This window comes from Cyprinodon variegatus, unplaced genomic scaffold (assembly GCF_000732505.1).
Source record: "Cyprinodon variegatus isolate N-32 unplaced genomic scaffold, C_variegatus-1.0 Scaffold262, whole genome shotgun sequence".
Taxonomy (NCBI): domain Eukaryota; kingdom Metazoa; phylum Chordata; class Actinopteri; order Cyprinodontiformes; family Cyprinodontidae; genus Cyprinodon; species Cyprinodon variegatus.
In genome coordinates this window covers 691,022-707,660 of record NW_015150715.1, presented here as the reverse complement: position 1 = coordinate 707,660, position 16,639 = coordinate 691,022, and the positions used below count along the sequence as shown (strand labels likewise).

General features: G+C 37.7%; 1 protein-coding gene across 2 annotated transcripts in view; it reads left to right on the top strand.

The window, feature by feature from the left end:
* Positions 1-4,342: 4,342 nt before the first annotated feature.
* Positions 4,343-16,639, top strand: part of LOC107089736 (pro-neuregulin-3, membrane-bound isoform-like) — a 581,689-nt gene continuing 569,392 nt past the window's right edge. For both annotated transcript variants that reach the window (XM_015382677.1, XM_015382676.1), the window contains exon 1: positions 4,343-6,739. In XM_015382677.1, the coding sequence (XP_015238163.1) occupies positions 6,016-6,739 (724 nt within the window). In that variant the 5' untranslated portion in view covers positions 4,343-6,015. The remainder of the gene's footprint in view (positions 6,740-16,639) is intronic.

Sequence of the window (16,639 nt, the reverse complement as noted above, 5' to 3'; positions counted from 1 at the left end):
TTTTTTAACTACTTCTTCATTTTGTGATACAGCATTGTCTTTTTATGACCTCTACAAAATGAGCCTTTTTTTATATATGAATTGTAAACAACCATCATCCATTAATGTTTATCCTAATCTTATCCTGTACAGGGTCACTGTCGGTTAAAACCAATCCCATCATACGCTGGGACAACAGTGGATTAACTGGAGAAATCACGTCACGGATTTATTTGTTTGTTTAGCTAAGGGATTTTTTTCCCCTACTATGGAACATTTAAGGAGTTAAGATCATTCCGTCTAAGGAAGCGTGTCAGAGGTTTATATTATTTTTTTTACAATTAAATTACACTCTTGGTATGATAAACAATGAACTCTTGCCCCATTTTTCTCATTTTTTGCTTCTGCTCTATGCTCCCATGACAAAAAAACACAGAACCCCCCCGCCCAGTAAAACCTATAGACAACTGCTGCTTCTATGTTAGAAAGATGGCTGATTCCCTCTCAAAAGAGACCTTAATAACACATATATGTAAAGCCAGAAAAACCCCAGCTTTGTTATGTACAGTATGTGTGGAAAACTGTGTAAATGTAGAAGCATTCATATATAAACCGTCATCCATTTTCCATCTGGTGACCAAAAAAAAAAATAAACTATTAGTCTTCACTCTACAGAAACTGTGATACAACTTCTACAATCAAAAACCTGTCACTGACATGTTTTGTTATTACAATAAAATGGAAAAAATTAAATAGAAAAAGAATCCCTGACATGTAAAATAAGTAAATGCGGTCAATGTTTACTTTCAACTTCATTTCCTTGAGATAGGATCCCCTTTCGTGTGTTTCAGTCTAGCTTTCAACCAAACTATGTGCACAAAAACAAAAATAAACATTTACAAAGTGGGATGTAGCATTTAAGTGCACTTGTTTTTTTTAAATACATTGTGGGCCCATTTTCAGGGTAAATGGCATGTTGTGTGGCAGTGTATTCCCATTATCAGTTCGTATGAAATCGTACGAAAAGTTATGCACAGTATTTCGTACGTTTTTGACGTTTTTTTCGTCATATTTTGTCGTATTTTTACGTCTTGCCTCGAGACAAAATATCCTTATATCTTACGCACCATTCAATAACATAGAATTTAACATACAATTAACCCTAACCCTAAGATACAAAACAGCAAGCAACCTAGTGAGAGACATGAAGAAGTAATTATTGCACTGTCCGTCCCAGTTTTACGTCTGTCCGCGGTTCTGCTTTTTTCGTCTGTCGGGCTTTTTTTCGTCTGTTTTTTCGAGGAAAAACGTCAAAAACGTACGAAATACTGTGCATAACTTTTCGTATGATTTCATACGAACTGATAATGAGAATATGTTGTGTGGGGACAGGCTGCTTAATGTGGGGCCCAATGCCTGGACCCCATGTGGGGAACTGTTGTTTATGGGTCAGGGGTCACATTTATTAGTAAAGTGTGAATTAATTTAAGTTTTATTATTGTTTAGGTGTGCATTGGTGTATGTGTGTAGCAGCAAATTATATTCTTAAACGTTTTACTGTAATTTGCATTTTATATAAACCAGCTAACATTTCTAGTTAATATGTCTATTTGTTGTTCAACATGTGCTCTTCCACCTCGTTGATGATTAGGCTTACAATGATATCCCACAGTGTCTTTCTATGTATTATTATTAATAACTGGATTAAACAACCCCAGTGACATAATGGCTGCTTTGACAAGCATTTGTTGATTTGTATTTATTTGTCAGAAGATAAAAGAGATGGAAAAAACTCAGATCGTCACTTGATTTTTTCTCAAAGGAGCAACTGAAAGATTGTTTTCTTTAAGCAGATGTCTTTTAGCGCGACTTTTATGCCTTTAGGTTTGATTTTCAATGCTGTTTTGTCCTTACAGGGAAATGCACAAAGGCAAGTGTACACAAGAGTAAGACAGAGAAAACTGCTGATTATTTTAATTATATTAATCAACAATACAGCGCTGAGCTTTCCTTCACTATGTGAAGGAAATTAAAGAAAGGTTAACTGAGGGTTTTAAACTCAAATGTATCTTTCTTGATTAAAGATTGATGAGAAAAATAAGAAAACATGTCAAATATTCAATACAGAAGAAAAAGAGATCAAACAAAAATCTTAAGCCTTATTTTAAATACATTTATTTTAAAGAAAGAGAAATCTAATACAAAATATTTTCATGATCCCACAACCTAAGAGCCATTGTGAGCTTTTATCCCCACACCTAACAGCAGTCAAGATGCCATTCCTTATCCTGTAGAGGTCTTTGCCTCCCTCTGTGGATATGCCTTCCCAGAGGCACACTGACTCACCACCAAATCAATTGGGCTGAACCATGTTGCAGGAAGTATATTTACCACAACCGCTCCAGACCCTTCTATGTCTGTTAAATGAGGTCATAGTGCACCTGCTCTTCCCTCTTAAAGATTATATGCTTTTTTTAAAGCTTTCTAATGTCAACTGTTGTCATATATGTTAAAAAACCATATTACAATTATACCTATGCATAATTCATTTATTACGCAATTTTGTTCATTTCCAATGTGGAAGACACTTTCACTGTGAAGTCCGCTCTTTCTGTGTGGATGCTGCCTATTTTATGCTATAAGCCATGCTATTAATTTGTGACAGAGCTGGACCTACTGTATGCCATTGGTGGTTTTCTTTGCAAACTCTAAAGTTTCTTCCAAACACCCCAAAAGTGTCAACACTCACAGGGACATGGGATTCACCCCTCCTGAACATGCAAATCCCTGGGTTTTCTCTTTTCCTGTGGAACTCCAAAGGCAGCCACTTTGGGGGGAAGCATGCAAGGCTACATCGACTTAATTCTTTAACTCCTGCTCAAGTTAAGTAGACTGAACCAAATTGCTCTAAAACTGACCAGTAACATTTTCTCTGGGATGCAAGAAGAGAGTGGATGTGGAGTCTATGAGACTAAGAAAACTACAACATAACATAGCCTCACGGCTAGGCTATCCAGAACAGTGTGAATTGGGTTGACCATATTCAATTCTTTTTTCCCCCCAGCATTTTATTGTCATTCCACTGTCACAAGTTCAGAGCAATGAAATGGACTCTGCATTTAACCCATCCCCTTGGGACGCAGTGGGCTGCCATTTGCTGCGCCCGGGAGCAGTGGGGTTTAGGGTCTTTTGCTCAGGCAGCCAGACTGGCAGTCAGTGGGGGTGGTTTTAAACAAAACCTCAGGATTCCGAGCTCTATTCCCTAACCACCAGGCCACCACTCCCCTATTTTCCTTCACGCTTATCCCAGCTGGGGTCACGAGGAATGCTGGTAAAGAGGCGAGGTCCAGTCTGGACAGGTAGACAGTCCATCGCAGGGAAACAAAGAGACAAACAACAATTCACTCACAGACTCACACCTAAGGAGAATTTAGAGAAGCAAATTAACCTAACAGTCATGTTTTTGGACTGTGGGAAGAAGCCAGAGTACCCGGAGAGAACCCACGCATGCTCAGGGAAACATGCAAACTCCATGCATGGCTGCAAGTCACTCCCCGGTGACTTACAGCATAATCCCCTCCAACTTCCAGCAGCTAGCCACATATTTTTTACTCTGACTCCATACTTTCCCTGAATTACAGGGTCTGACCAGGAGATGATGCTTCTCTTTAGATCTAAATGCCCAAAAACCATGACAGAAAGAATATTTTATTACAAAGATTGATGCTTAAAAAGGAATTGTAGGGGACCAGCCAAGGACCAGTCAAGGGCCCATCAAAGGAAGGGGGAAATGTGGAATGGTTACTGCTGTAACTTTCAAACACTGGCAGCCATCTTCTGCTCTGAAAATATTTTAGCAAACTCACTAGTATATGACTTAAGTCCCATAAGACATTAGTTGAGGACAAATTTTCAACAAAAGCTACTTCACAAGTTTTCCCTTTTTGTAATTCAAATGTTTGTATAATTGGCTTTGCAAAAGAAACTGAAGAAAAAAAATCATTAATGAGAAATGGTTATTTGGTATCGATTTAAAATCATTATACCAGTGCAAATGTTGTTTTATCACCTAAGAAAAAAAATGCTTATTGAACATTATTTATGTTAGCAAAAATGATTACTCCACCGGCACCATTAAGCCCTTCTGTGGGTGGAACTGAGCAACTGACGGCTCCCGCTTAGTGCCTCTGCTTGGCTTCGTCTGGGACTTCTTCACTGTAGCTGGCTTATGTGCGGATGCAGAGCTCTCTGTCCCTCTTCCCCCTCCCTTCCTTCATTATCTTTATCTGTAGACACACCTCTACTCCCCTTTTTCTACTTTTCTGTATGCATGCTGCATCTTTATTCTTTCCCCTCCCTGCTAACGGAGGTGGGCACTGTTCCCAGAGCTGGTGCATCTAGCAGGTGCAGCCTCTTTCTCTCCTCCTCCCTCGCTCTATCCCCTTCTCTCCTTTTCTCTTGCTCTACCATGGTGCACTCCGCTCTGGTGGATTTTTTTTCCTCCTCCCCTTCTCATTCTTTCCCTGTCTCTTAGTGGCAGCAGCTCAGGGAGGCAGCTGTATGTGCGTCTGCAGCGAAATTGCTACAGGTAAAGACAGCTGAATCGTTGGATGCTGTGAACTCAGAAGGGGGAGGGTTGTTTGGGGAACAGCTCGCCGCTGTGGTTGCAAGTCCTCATTCTGGAGAGGGTTGCACATTTTTAATCATCTCCAAAAAAAGCATCCAGGACTGAAGGACTGGCAGAGGATCCCAGCTATCAGACAACACATCCCAGGCTGACTGAGGAGAGCGCAGGCTTTTAAGGAACTAAGGGAGGAGAAAAAAAGCGCCACTTTGTGGAATATATATATTTTTTCTTCACAGTCTTTTCCTGATATTGGTTTGACTTTTGTCTTGTGCTGTCTGATCTTTGCTTCAAATAATTTTCTCTCAACTCTCAGCTCGTCATCAGCCTCCTCTTAAAATTGTATCCCCTCTGTGGCGGAATGTTCCGCGCAAATACATAAGAGGAGGCTTTCTGAGAGCACACTGCAGAATTAACGAACAGCACACTGAGACGGCAAGAGAGCTGAGCGGACAGCTTGGGGGAAATCTGATCCACAGCCGGCCAGAGACCAAGAAGGATCACTCGTTGCAGTTGCAGATTTATCCGCCCAGTGATACTGCGTGACAACACCCCTTGTTGTTTTATGGGGGTTTGTTTTGTCCCCCAAGTCTCACCCTTGTGCTTGTATTTCTTACATATATATATATATATATATTTGTTTGTTGTTTTGCACTTCTGGGAAAAAAACCTGCATTTTTAGGTGTGGATTTTATTGGCAGAGTGGGTTTAGCTTGCGCTGATACATGAAAGAAAAATAGTCTCCCTTTTCAGCTACAACTGAATCGGAATTTAAAACAGAAAAGGTTGACTGAAGATGTTCATTGCACCGCATTGGACAACATCCTCCTAGATCTCTAAACTACAAAAAGAGACTGGACCCACCCTACAAGTTTCCCTGATCGCAGTCCAATTGTGGATTTGTAACAAATGCTACATCTTCAAATCGATTCATATCTGTGGATTTCTACGGCACCGACTTCCAATCATTTCTAACAGATGTGAAGACGCACCACCCCACTCATATCTCTTATGCCTCTTTCTCTACTGCTAAAGGATTCCCTTTTTTTCCAACCTTACCTCTTACTTACCTAACAGGGATCCTTTTAGAAGTTTGACATTGGAAATCACGAGTTGGCTGGAACTAAACATACATCAATTTGATGATATGGCTTACATGCAACCTCTCGTATATCTGACTGGGTGTCTCTGAGTGTGAGTGTGGCTAATTCTGCTTTTGCAGTTGCGTGTCTGCATGTATCTTCTTCAACCCTGCAGTTCTCTCTATCCTTGGGATACATTTTTGGATAGCTCTAACTGACAGTCTGTGGGGGAACAACTTCTGTGTTTCTCCAGTCATTCTTTAAAGTCCAACATTATCGAGAACCATTTTTGCGATGTGCTATCAGTTTCTATTGCAGGGTTAACCCTCAATGAACCATAAAGGACGACAGGACAAGATGAGCGAGGGCTCTGGAGCAGCTGTATCCGGGGCAGTGATCCTGGAGGAACCTGAGGGTTCAGGGGGTACTGGGGGCCGCGGAGAGGTGCAGGCTCAGGAACAGGGTCCTTTTCGGTGTGCAGTATGGCCTCGCCAGCAAACATGGCTGTGTGTGGTCCCCTTACTTATTGGGTTTATTGGCCTTGGACTGAGCCTAATGCTCTTGAAATGGATTGTTGTGGGTACGGTGCGAGATTATGTGCCAACTGATCTGGTGGATGCTAATCGAATAGGCCAAGATCCTATCTTTCTCTCCAAGCCCAGTGGAATTCCCAAAGGCCCTGATACTACCACGACTACAACTATTTCTACAGTCGATGGTGGAAACCCCACACCTAGAACTGTAACTGTGGCAAAAGGTAGAACACGGATTATTGCTACAACCACAACTATACACCCTAAAGGAGGTGGAGCCTCTGGCAGTCAGGTGACACCTCGGATCCCTGGAAATCGTAACGGACGTATACCTTCAAGCTTTACTACAACCACCACAGCGCCACGGACGACCTTTGTAGTTGGAGCAGCGACGACTAGCTCACCTCCAGGGAATCCAACGGTTCTTCATGACTCTACGCAAATGTGGACTACGGAACATACTACCACCGAGGAGGTCTCTACCACACTGACCACACGGGCGCATAGCCACCGCAAAACACGTGAGTCTGTTCTATACTTTGCGGTCCTAAAACATCTTGCTTCTACTGTGGCTGCTTGGCTGTAGACTTTGGAGTTTGAATTGACCTTAAGAAGAAGAGTCTTATTGTGCTTATTTTGGAAAATTGTGCTTTAAATGCTATAAGGCTATGTTGCTAAACAGCGATGAATATTTGAAGTTAAATTGATCAAATGTTGGCCCAATTCAGAAGTTTTAATCAACAATGAAAGTAGTTCAAAACTCTTAGGAATAAGCTATACTTTATGTTAGCCTGGTTATGATGGCATTGGACAAAGATGGGTATTTTGTTACATAGATACATCAGAACTTAATTGGTAGTTTGGATATTTAGTTTGTATGGAATTGTATTTTTAGTATCAGTCTGTCTTGGTTGCATTGCAATGAGAAATTAGTTATGGAAAAATTTTTAGACCTATAGACCCCAATTCTTTCTGTAAAATATCTTTAGAGCAAGAATTTGAAACACAAGGCTGGTCTAAAAATGATTGTTCTCTTGCTGTACATGCTGCAAAGGTTCCTACATATGTGTCTACCTATCAAAACTATTGCTTGCACCAGGCTGAGTGATTAAAATGTTTGCTTCCTGAGGAGGAGGTTGCATTGATACTGCATGTACACTGAGTGGTGGTGTTTACCTGTAACTTCCAACTTACATAGTTGTGTTACTTAAATGTTGCATTTTTTCACACTTTTTCACAAATTGAGGTAGCCATTATTCATATCCCAGGTTACTTGAGGGAAACAGCAGGCTGATCAATTTGTTGATTGATGCTGATTCATCACTTTCTGTTTTCACTACCTATGCCCTTGACTAAAGTTATGTGAGCCCCCATGCTATTGATTGATTAATTGATTAACGCTACGGTGGGATTCTTTTTTTTGCTGCAATCAATGACTCTCGCCGACATACATGTACACTGAGTGTCTTCTATGATGGATACTTCTGCTCTCAGAATGGTGTCACTTTGGGTGTTTTGTTTGTTTTATTGTTTGTATGGCTTGAGCTGCTAAACAACTGAGTGTTAAATGGATTTGAATTTTTCCAGCCTTTGTATCATGTCTTCTACCTAAAAGAAATTGGAGTGCAGATAGATCAAGATGCATTCAAGGGACATGCTGTCCTGCAGTTTTGCATTGCAGTCATGGCCCCTCTTGCAATTTGTTTTCTTAATTTACATAAAAGTTTTCAACTGATGTACCTAGTGAGATTGCTTGTTTCAACTGTTTGTTTCCCATAGCTAAATATATACTATCAAAAATAGTTTTACTTCAAATTTCTTCAATTTTTTTGTTATGCTGGAATTTATATGATATTTCAGATTATAAAATATTAATTTATAAAACTGCATGGTTTTTCAAATCATTATATTAGCAAGCAATCAATCTTGCAGATTGCCATTGAGAAACTTTGGTCCGGTCTTCTATGGTCAGTCGATAATTGCTTGGCGAAGCCCAAATCCAATCAAATCCAACTGTAAGATAAACTGAGTCAGTTTAGTATCTAAATTATACCTGCAGTACATCTGGACACAGACTAGAACTCTACAATTTTACTTTACTTGGACTTTTTAAGTTTGGGCTTTTTGGTTCACTACCCAAGTGTACTTGAGCTAAAGATCGGAAACTTATGCTGTCATAAGTCAGAAATAGAATATTATAGTTCATTTAATTAATATTTCAATTCCTGTTGAAAAAGTGATTCAAACAATTATTTGGAACACTCAACATGTTTGAGTTTGGTCCACAGTTTTCTTCTCACTTTAAGTGTAGATAAAATGTAGTTAGCATATTATACTTAAAATGAAGTTAAAGTGCAACACTTAAACTTGTCATATAATATAGTATGTGCACATTATATTCAAACTGCAATGAATATAATTTGTTCTTATATTAGATTAGTATTAGTTCTTTGGGGGTTTGTGGCCTTCTCTAAGAGTCCTTTATGCACTCGTGGATTACCTTTGAGGAATGTTTGGTTGATCAAGTGACTTTGTTTTTCATTTGTTTTTGTATCTAAACTGCAAAGATTATCAATATAACTAAGTCTTACATTCTTAGATCCAGCCAAAAATCTTTTTGATCTTGTTTCGACACTGACAGATTAATCCGTTGAATTATTATTCTTTTTCAAGAAGATTCTAACACAAACAATGCAATTATCAGCCAGTGCAGAATGATAATGGTATTTGGTAAGACTTCTTGAAATCAGCAGTGTTGTATAAAATACTGAAATCTCAGAGTCAAGTAAAAGTATAAATACCTCTCCAAAATAGGACTTTGGTAAAAGTACAAGTCACTGACTGAAATGTAACTTGAGTAAAAGTCTTAAAGTATCTGAAATGGCTTGTACTTAAGTATAAGAATTACTGTAAAAATAGATGTACTCAAGTAATGTAGTGAAAAGTAAAAGTAAAAAGTAGTGCAATTGGATTTACATTTTTTTTAACATTTTGGTAAATTTGACGGTTAAATTCACATTAAATAATATAAACAACCAATTGTAGGATAAATTTAGACTGGCTTTGCGAAACAGGCGTATCCTATTGGTGTTGTTGAACACGCCCTGGCAGAACCCGGCTTTGTAGTCAGTAGGCGGGGTCAAGACACTTTGGTTTCTCTTGCTCGTTTTTTTCGTCTTTTTTTACTTAGTAACTAAACCAAACATTGAAAATGTATCAGAGTAAAAGCATGCAATTAAATTCGTAAGTGAAGTAAAAGTGAAAGTTCTCAAAAAAAATTATACTCTTGGAAAGTATAAATTACTCCAAAATATACTTAAGTACATTAGGGAAGTATTTTTTCTTCGTTACTATACAACACTGGAAATCAGGATATTCTCTAAACAAGAATTCTTACCAAGTCGAGTTATCTTAATGCACAGGCAGATTATTGCGCATATTGTGAGTGGAATCTTTTTAAAAGGAGATTAATAATCTATCAGAATCTGCTCTTGCTAGTGTAACAATCAAGTTAAAAAGTATTTTTAGCTAGCTATATGATTGTAAGGCTTGGTTAGATGGACACTTTTTATCTCAGTGTATTTACACTCAAGCATAGTATTTACAAGTATCAGTTGGTCATTAATAAGAGCATTGTGGAGCTTATTGTCAAATCTGACATGTTAAAAGGCTAATTGATCAAATGCAGTTGTCCACTCACTTAGTCTTTGGTTAGTTTAGCTGAAGCTATGCATGGTTTCCTTGTTATGTATGATTATGAAATAAAGCCAAGATTACTGCAGAGACCAGGGAATTTTCCCTCCGACAATACGAACAGCAAATCATTTCATTAACAGGAGGACTAAATGGAAGCCATTCATCATTATCTATTCATTTATTAATTAACCATTAAAAAAGAATGCCATTTCTCAGGCAAGTGCTCAGGAAAGCCCATTAAACCTTGTTGATAGATATCTTACCGAAAATGTCATTCCTTTCTCCAGCCCTCCTAGAAAGTTCTGCTGCTACAGAGTTTCCCCTTTTTGTTCGATAAGCCTTAACACCCCTCGCCCTCCCACCCCTTCGATTCCACCACCCACATGCAGCTTTGATTTGAAAAGGCCATCATTTTCACATTAGCTCTCCATTATGTGTAAATGTCTTATGATATTACGGAGTTGGACTGCCTTCAGAAATGGTGGTGGGAAACTATTAGTCTTCCATCTGTGTGCTTTTATCCGTAGTGTCCCGGTCATTTCAGCTTACAGAATTAAGAGTGACATTGTTATTTTTACCTCCACTGTGTTGTTTGGGCTCCTAAAACATCAAAATGCAACTCTTTACGAAACTTTGAATCTAATATATATGTATAACAGCACACTAGCTTTATTACTGTATGATTTGGATGAATATTTTGCCGAGTTCCAGGCCTGGAGATACCCAGCCTCTTAGCAAAGTTCACTTTAGCTGCTCCCAACTGGATGTCTACAGAGCTTATTTTGGAGGCTCCATATCATCTTTTGACTATCATGATTCAACGCCACTCACATCTCATACATATTTCCCATTTTTCAAAAACATTAAAGATGCATAGCACCCTAGTGCATTGCTGCTTGGTGTAATATGTGGTGACATTCTAGCTTGTCAGTCAACAAGTCAAGATCTAAAAAAAACTACAGTATAGAAAGATATGATAGTTAAGTTGTCACATGTCAAGCAAATGCCACTTTGGAAGAATGAATAACGTGAAAGAAAATTCTATATATATATATATCTGAAGTGCTCCCTGAGTGATAAGATGCAGAATAAAGCAGAGATTTGATCAAGGTCAAAATTACAATCAGAATACAGGACTAAATGTCAGAGGAGGTCATGGCGATAAAAACAACCTATCAGCTGGCTGTAAGAATATGAGTTGAAGAGAGATGCTTAAAAAAATGCACAAATAAAAGCAGAATCTGTTTTTAGAAAACCAGCAGAGATCAGCTTTACTTACAACTGTGATTAAAAACTAGAAACAGCAAAAAACATGATCAGAACTTAGATATAAATAAAGAACAAAAACACAAGATCTGAATCTTCAATGGTTTCTATTTAGGTTTTTTGATTTAATCAAAATTGTAATAGAGTGTAATATTTGAAATGCATCCTATATAAAAGGATGGTGGAGAAATTTTTTTTTTTTTTTTATTGTCAGGGCTTCACACTGAGCCACTCAGTGGGATTAGGTCAAAGGAAGATTGTCCTGAGTCTTAAACCCAGATTAATAACATCCCTGTCTCTGAAGACAAGAGCAGAATGAGAATTAGGAAGAAAATTGCATCAGATCACCTATCAGTCACACTCTACATGGGTTTACAAGCAGCAGCCTGACTCCTGGAGGATTGTTTTGATGCATGGTCTGAAGCGGGATGTTTTTCATGAAATGATGCCTGGGTGACATGTTTAAAGCAGGGCTTTCTCTTTGCTGTGTTTCGTTATCCCTTAAGGGTACTTGTTTAAGAGGGCTGGAGAAATAGTTTATGCCTATATTAATAACATGACAACTGCACCGAGTAAAATTATGTTTGACAATTTCTTTGAAATGCTGTCCTAAAGTATTCAAAATAAAAATGCAGAAAACATTGGAGGTTACTCATTAAACCTTAAACCCACACGGTTTAAAAAGTGAATATGTTATTATAATTAAAAAATATGCACTCAAGAAAATACCTATTACTATGGAGACTTGAACTAGACCATAACTTGAACTATGCTTTCATTTTGTGACAGCACAGGAGAAAAGACTGGCTGCACGGTTTTAACTTTCTGTTAAGATTGGCTAAATGTTGAGTTATCTAAGGAAACTCAAAATATAGGATTGAGTCACTGACTTGGCAGAATTAACTCCTCCTAGATGAACTTTTGCAACAATGGAAAGTCACTTGCATTGTAGTTGTGACTTTGCAGCAGTCCCTCTTTCCAAGTGTGCATAAGCTCTTGTACATTATGTAAAGACCAGAAAACCTTATAATATAATGTCAGAGTTGTGCCTAAAAGGCACACATGTAAGGAATACTTGTACCAGCAGTTTTATTCAAAGCACTTGAAGGTAAACTACTCCCCATGCACGTTTTGAACATCCTATGCATGCAGATTCAACAAATTGAGGCCCCCTATATGTGACACGCATCGGTTCATGCTCCTCTCCGCTCCTAGCTTCTGATTTCTGCATCTGTAGATTCTCTACTACTCACATGTCGATCTGTTTTTGTTTTTTAATAAATCCCGCCTCTTGAGACGCTACTGTTTTCTATATGGTAGCAGCTAGAAATCCTTACGCCAGAAGGAGCAGAATCTAAAAGCACATCTAAATCAAGCCTCCATCACAGAGCAGGAGCTCGCAGTCATGCTTGTGATATATTGGGCCCTCATTTTATTGAATCTGCACACATAAAATGTTGAATATTGGCAAGTTCACATCTTAAACAGGTTCTTGAAAATTTTCTGGTCAATTTTAAAATTAGTAATACTTTCAATAGAGCTTTGAAACATAGAAAGTATCTCCTGTCATCCTAAAACACATGTATATAGAATGAACCTCTTCGAAAGATATACTTGGTTTTTAGACCAACTTTATGTTTTCATCCTGATTTTAGAGTTCACATTTTTACAATAAAATGAAAGCTCTGGGAAGCCAGCCTAGCTCTGAGTTCCCAGTGGGTCTTTCCAGTTTATTCATGAGTGACCCAATGTGCTGACTAATGCCTTGTTACTCAGCTACCCACTGCTGGACATGTGTGTGTCTTTATGTATTCAATGATTGTGACTCAGCTCTGACCTCCTGTATAAATAAGGTGAAATCAGCACCATTCTTGAAGCCTGATTGCTTCCTTGCAGTGAAGGAAAAGTTTGCGGTCTAAATGGCTTCTTTAAAAAGAGAATGGCTAAAGAAATAATTCAAAATGAACAATTTAAAAAATGTTGCACTTTATACTTTTGTGACTAAAAAGCAACATATTCTCATCCTGAACCGGTGGTTCATCCAGTAGCTCAAAAGTAACTATTTCAAATTCTTATTCATTACCGCTAATTCTTTTACAAACATACCCTGCAGAATTAAATTAGAATGAGGCTTGCGATGCATTTAATGGAAGCATATATGTTTATTATTAGAAATGACCCCTGATAAATACGATAAAACATCAAAGAGCCATCTGGAAAAATTGTGTTTATTTGAAACCATACTAACCATACAAAAAAAAAAAAAGATACCACTTGATTTATAGCTATATAATTACCTAATATGATGGTGAACCACCCAACTCTATGCTAGGCCTGTGTTAGAGCAATGATCTGTCCAACATGCTGGACACTTCATTAGCCCGACCTGTTCAGCACCCTGGACAGGTCAGGATTAAGCAGTATTAACACCGTGCATACATATGCACCCTCAGTTTGCTAGGATTAGAACATATTCTGCACAAGTCATCCATATAATCCACATACTCGCACTTTTGTGCTCTATTTTGTTTCAGCACCAAACTAGCATGCAGTTTGTTTGATCCTAAAAGTGTTTTTGAAATATACATTTGACTTTGGCTGATTCCTGGCCGGTGTTGGACCGCAAACTAAAACATCAAAAAGCTGTCATCTAATTCAAGTTGGACTTTTAATCTGGCGTTGATGCTGTGGTTTAGCAGCACTTTGATTCACTCTGATGAAATAGCTTCCAGGGCGAAGAGTTATGAAACTTTAATCAGGTGAAAAAGAAACATGTTCAATATGTAGTGGAAACTTTAAATAATTGAAGGTGGCCCTTTTACAAATTATCTAGATCTGAAATTCTCCAAACAGTTTATATCTTAAGAAAATAAAGATTCTTTAAGTTCCTTCATTAGATATGTTTGCCTGCTTATTTTTTACATTTTGCTCAAAATATCACAAGACATTTTTCCATTCACCTCGGCTCGCCTTCATCAGCTCCTTCCTGTTCCTCTGCACTGCAGCCACGTTCACACGATAAAGTACAAACCGATGTATGCTGCTCCCAACTTCAGAGAAGAACTAAAAAATGCATTCAAGTAAAAGCTACCTAGATGATACGAAGCTTCCTCTGTATTACTGAGAGCTCTGGGATGGCATTAGTAATGTGGAGCTACCAAAGGAAGCTGTCAGATGCTTACTATCATCTGCTGCATGCTCATTCCAAAAAGCTTTGGTTTCCACTCTTGCTGCAAGCAGGGAAAGTAATACCTAAAGAGGAATATTAGAATTTAGAATTAGGTTTTATTATAGAAAATCTAGAATTATTTCATGTTTGTTTGAAATGTAAACAAGAAAAAACTATAATAATATATTTTTCAGAGTTGTTAATTAACAGTTTGTACCAAAGAGCATCGTCTAAACCTAATTTTCCTTTTTCATTATAGCCCACTAAGACCTCCTTCTTATTAAATCTGTCTGCTGGCCTACAGCTGCTAACCATTTAACACAGTCTGTGGATGAATTTTAGAATATTAGGAGTACCATCAAAGCCAGCAGGTTATAATGCAGTTTGTTTATCTGTAGTTATCCAGAGGGGACCTTAGAGAATCAAAAAAAGGGAAAGTTTGAACATATCTGAGCTGGATGTGCACTGCTTTGTATAAAATATTACCTAGAATAGGTACATAATTAAGTCTCCAAACAAAGTTTAAAGAAGAGTTACAATACTTCTGTATTTTAAAGCTACCCGCGCAATTGATTTTGCTACGATTAAATGTAAGTCATGGGATATTATTTGATAGTATCAGTATGTCATCCAGTCAAAACTGTTCATGCCATTTTACCTAAATATGACTGAAAAGCGTTTTAAAAATGAAAATTCTGAGGATTTTTGTTTTCATTTTAAAGAAAAAGGTGTATATTGTCAGCATATAGGATAACGTTTAGTTCAGTAAGCTTTTAAATTTATATATTTACTTTAAAAAAATGTAAGTAGTTGTTCAATGAATACAGCAAAGAGTGTGTAGGAGAGTAGGAAGCCTGTCCAGTTCCTCTCTCAGGACAAAAACTTTGAGGATCAAAGTCATTTTACTTCACAGAAATATTAAATGTAATGATTCATGACATGAAATTATGTCCATGTCAAAAGAAATGGTCAGGTAAGAACTGGACAATTCCAAATAACTCTGTAAAACCTTTGCCAACGTCTAGTGAAGCACTTATTTGCTACAAGTATGTGATCCTTATCCATCTTAAAGATTTATGTTAGCAGAACTGATGTTTGCAGAGAGAAAGAAGGTTTCCATTTTAGATTTCTGCAAGGAGACCATCCTCCTGAAACTTTGCTGATGGGAAGACTTTTCACAGCATCAGAGTTAAGCTCAGGTTTGAGATAATACCTGAACCATTTTCAGCTGGCATACAGCTGCTAACTGTCAGTGATCGTTTTAATCTTTACCAACTGATTCTGCAGAAGTTTGATAGTTTTGCAAAAAAATATATAAATTTGCTATGATAAAATTTTTCCAAATTAACATTTGTATTTGTAAATGTCTGTTATTCTGCATCTCTGATATTATTTGTTTCATTTAATAGATTTTCTAGCAATGTTTTATGAGTTGGTTTTAAATATTTTTTCTGTTTTCTATTGTTTCTTTTTTCTTGCACAATGAATAAGAAATTATTTTTCAACATTTGCTGCCGCCCACGCAACTCAAGGCGAGATATTTGACTGATTAATTAACAAATGTGTTCCACCTTCTGTAAAGATATTTATATTTAGGATTTGTTAGAGCCCCCAAGTTTTACAGGTGTTTAAAGTCTTCGTTGCTGGGGCATGTTTACCTACGGTAATAGGGTCAATTTATGTGATCTATCTCAAGATTGATAAAGAATAACATAATACCTGTTTGGATTATGAAAAATATTTGGTTTAGTAATACAAATTTTACTTGGTTTAAAGCAGCTGCCTGAGGTAACCTGCTTATCACTTGAATTTATTAATATTACTTATTCTCCTGACAACCTAAAGCCTCTTTGTTCTGGCAGAGTGAACGTAACCTTTGCAAACCGTAGCAGAAACAGGAATGCTATTGTGGATTGTCTGAAGGGTTTATTGCCTGTAAGCTGCGAATGCTTGGATAACTCAGTCTGTGGGTATAAAGGTATTGATTGCATATTAAAATGGAAACATCACTGGGGTTTCAGTCAAAAGTTTCCCTTTGTTACCATGTTAAGATAACTTCAATCTACATAAAACATTCCAATCAGAATCCAAAGAATGCATGGCTGCCTGGTGGGGCTTTACTGAGCTGCAGGTCCTTGAAGGGTAGTACATTTTAAAGATGGAGAACAGCTAAAACTAAAACTAGAAATATTCTTTATTGTCTTACAGAGGAGAAATTCAGGTGTCGACAAAAAAGGAATAAGGCAAATGGAAGCATATGAATGAATGAGTGACACAAAACTAACTAAGG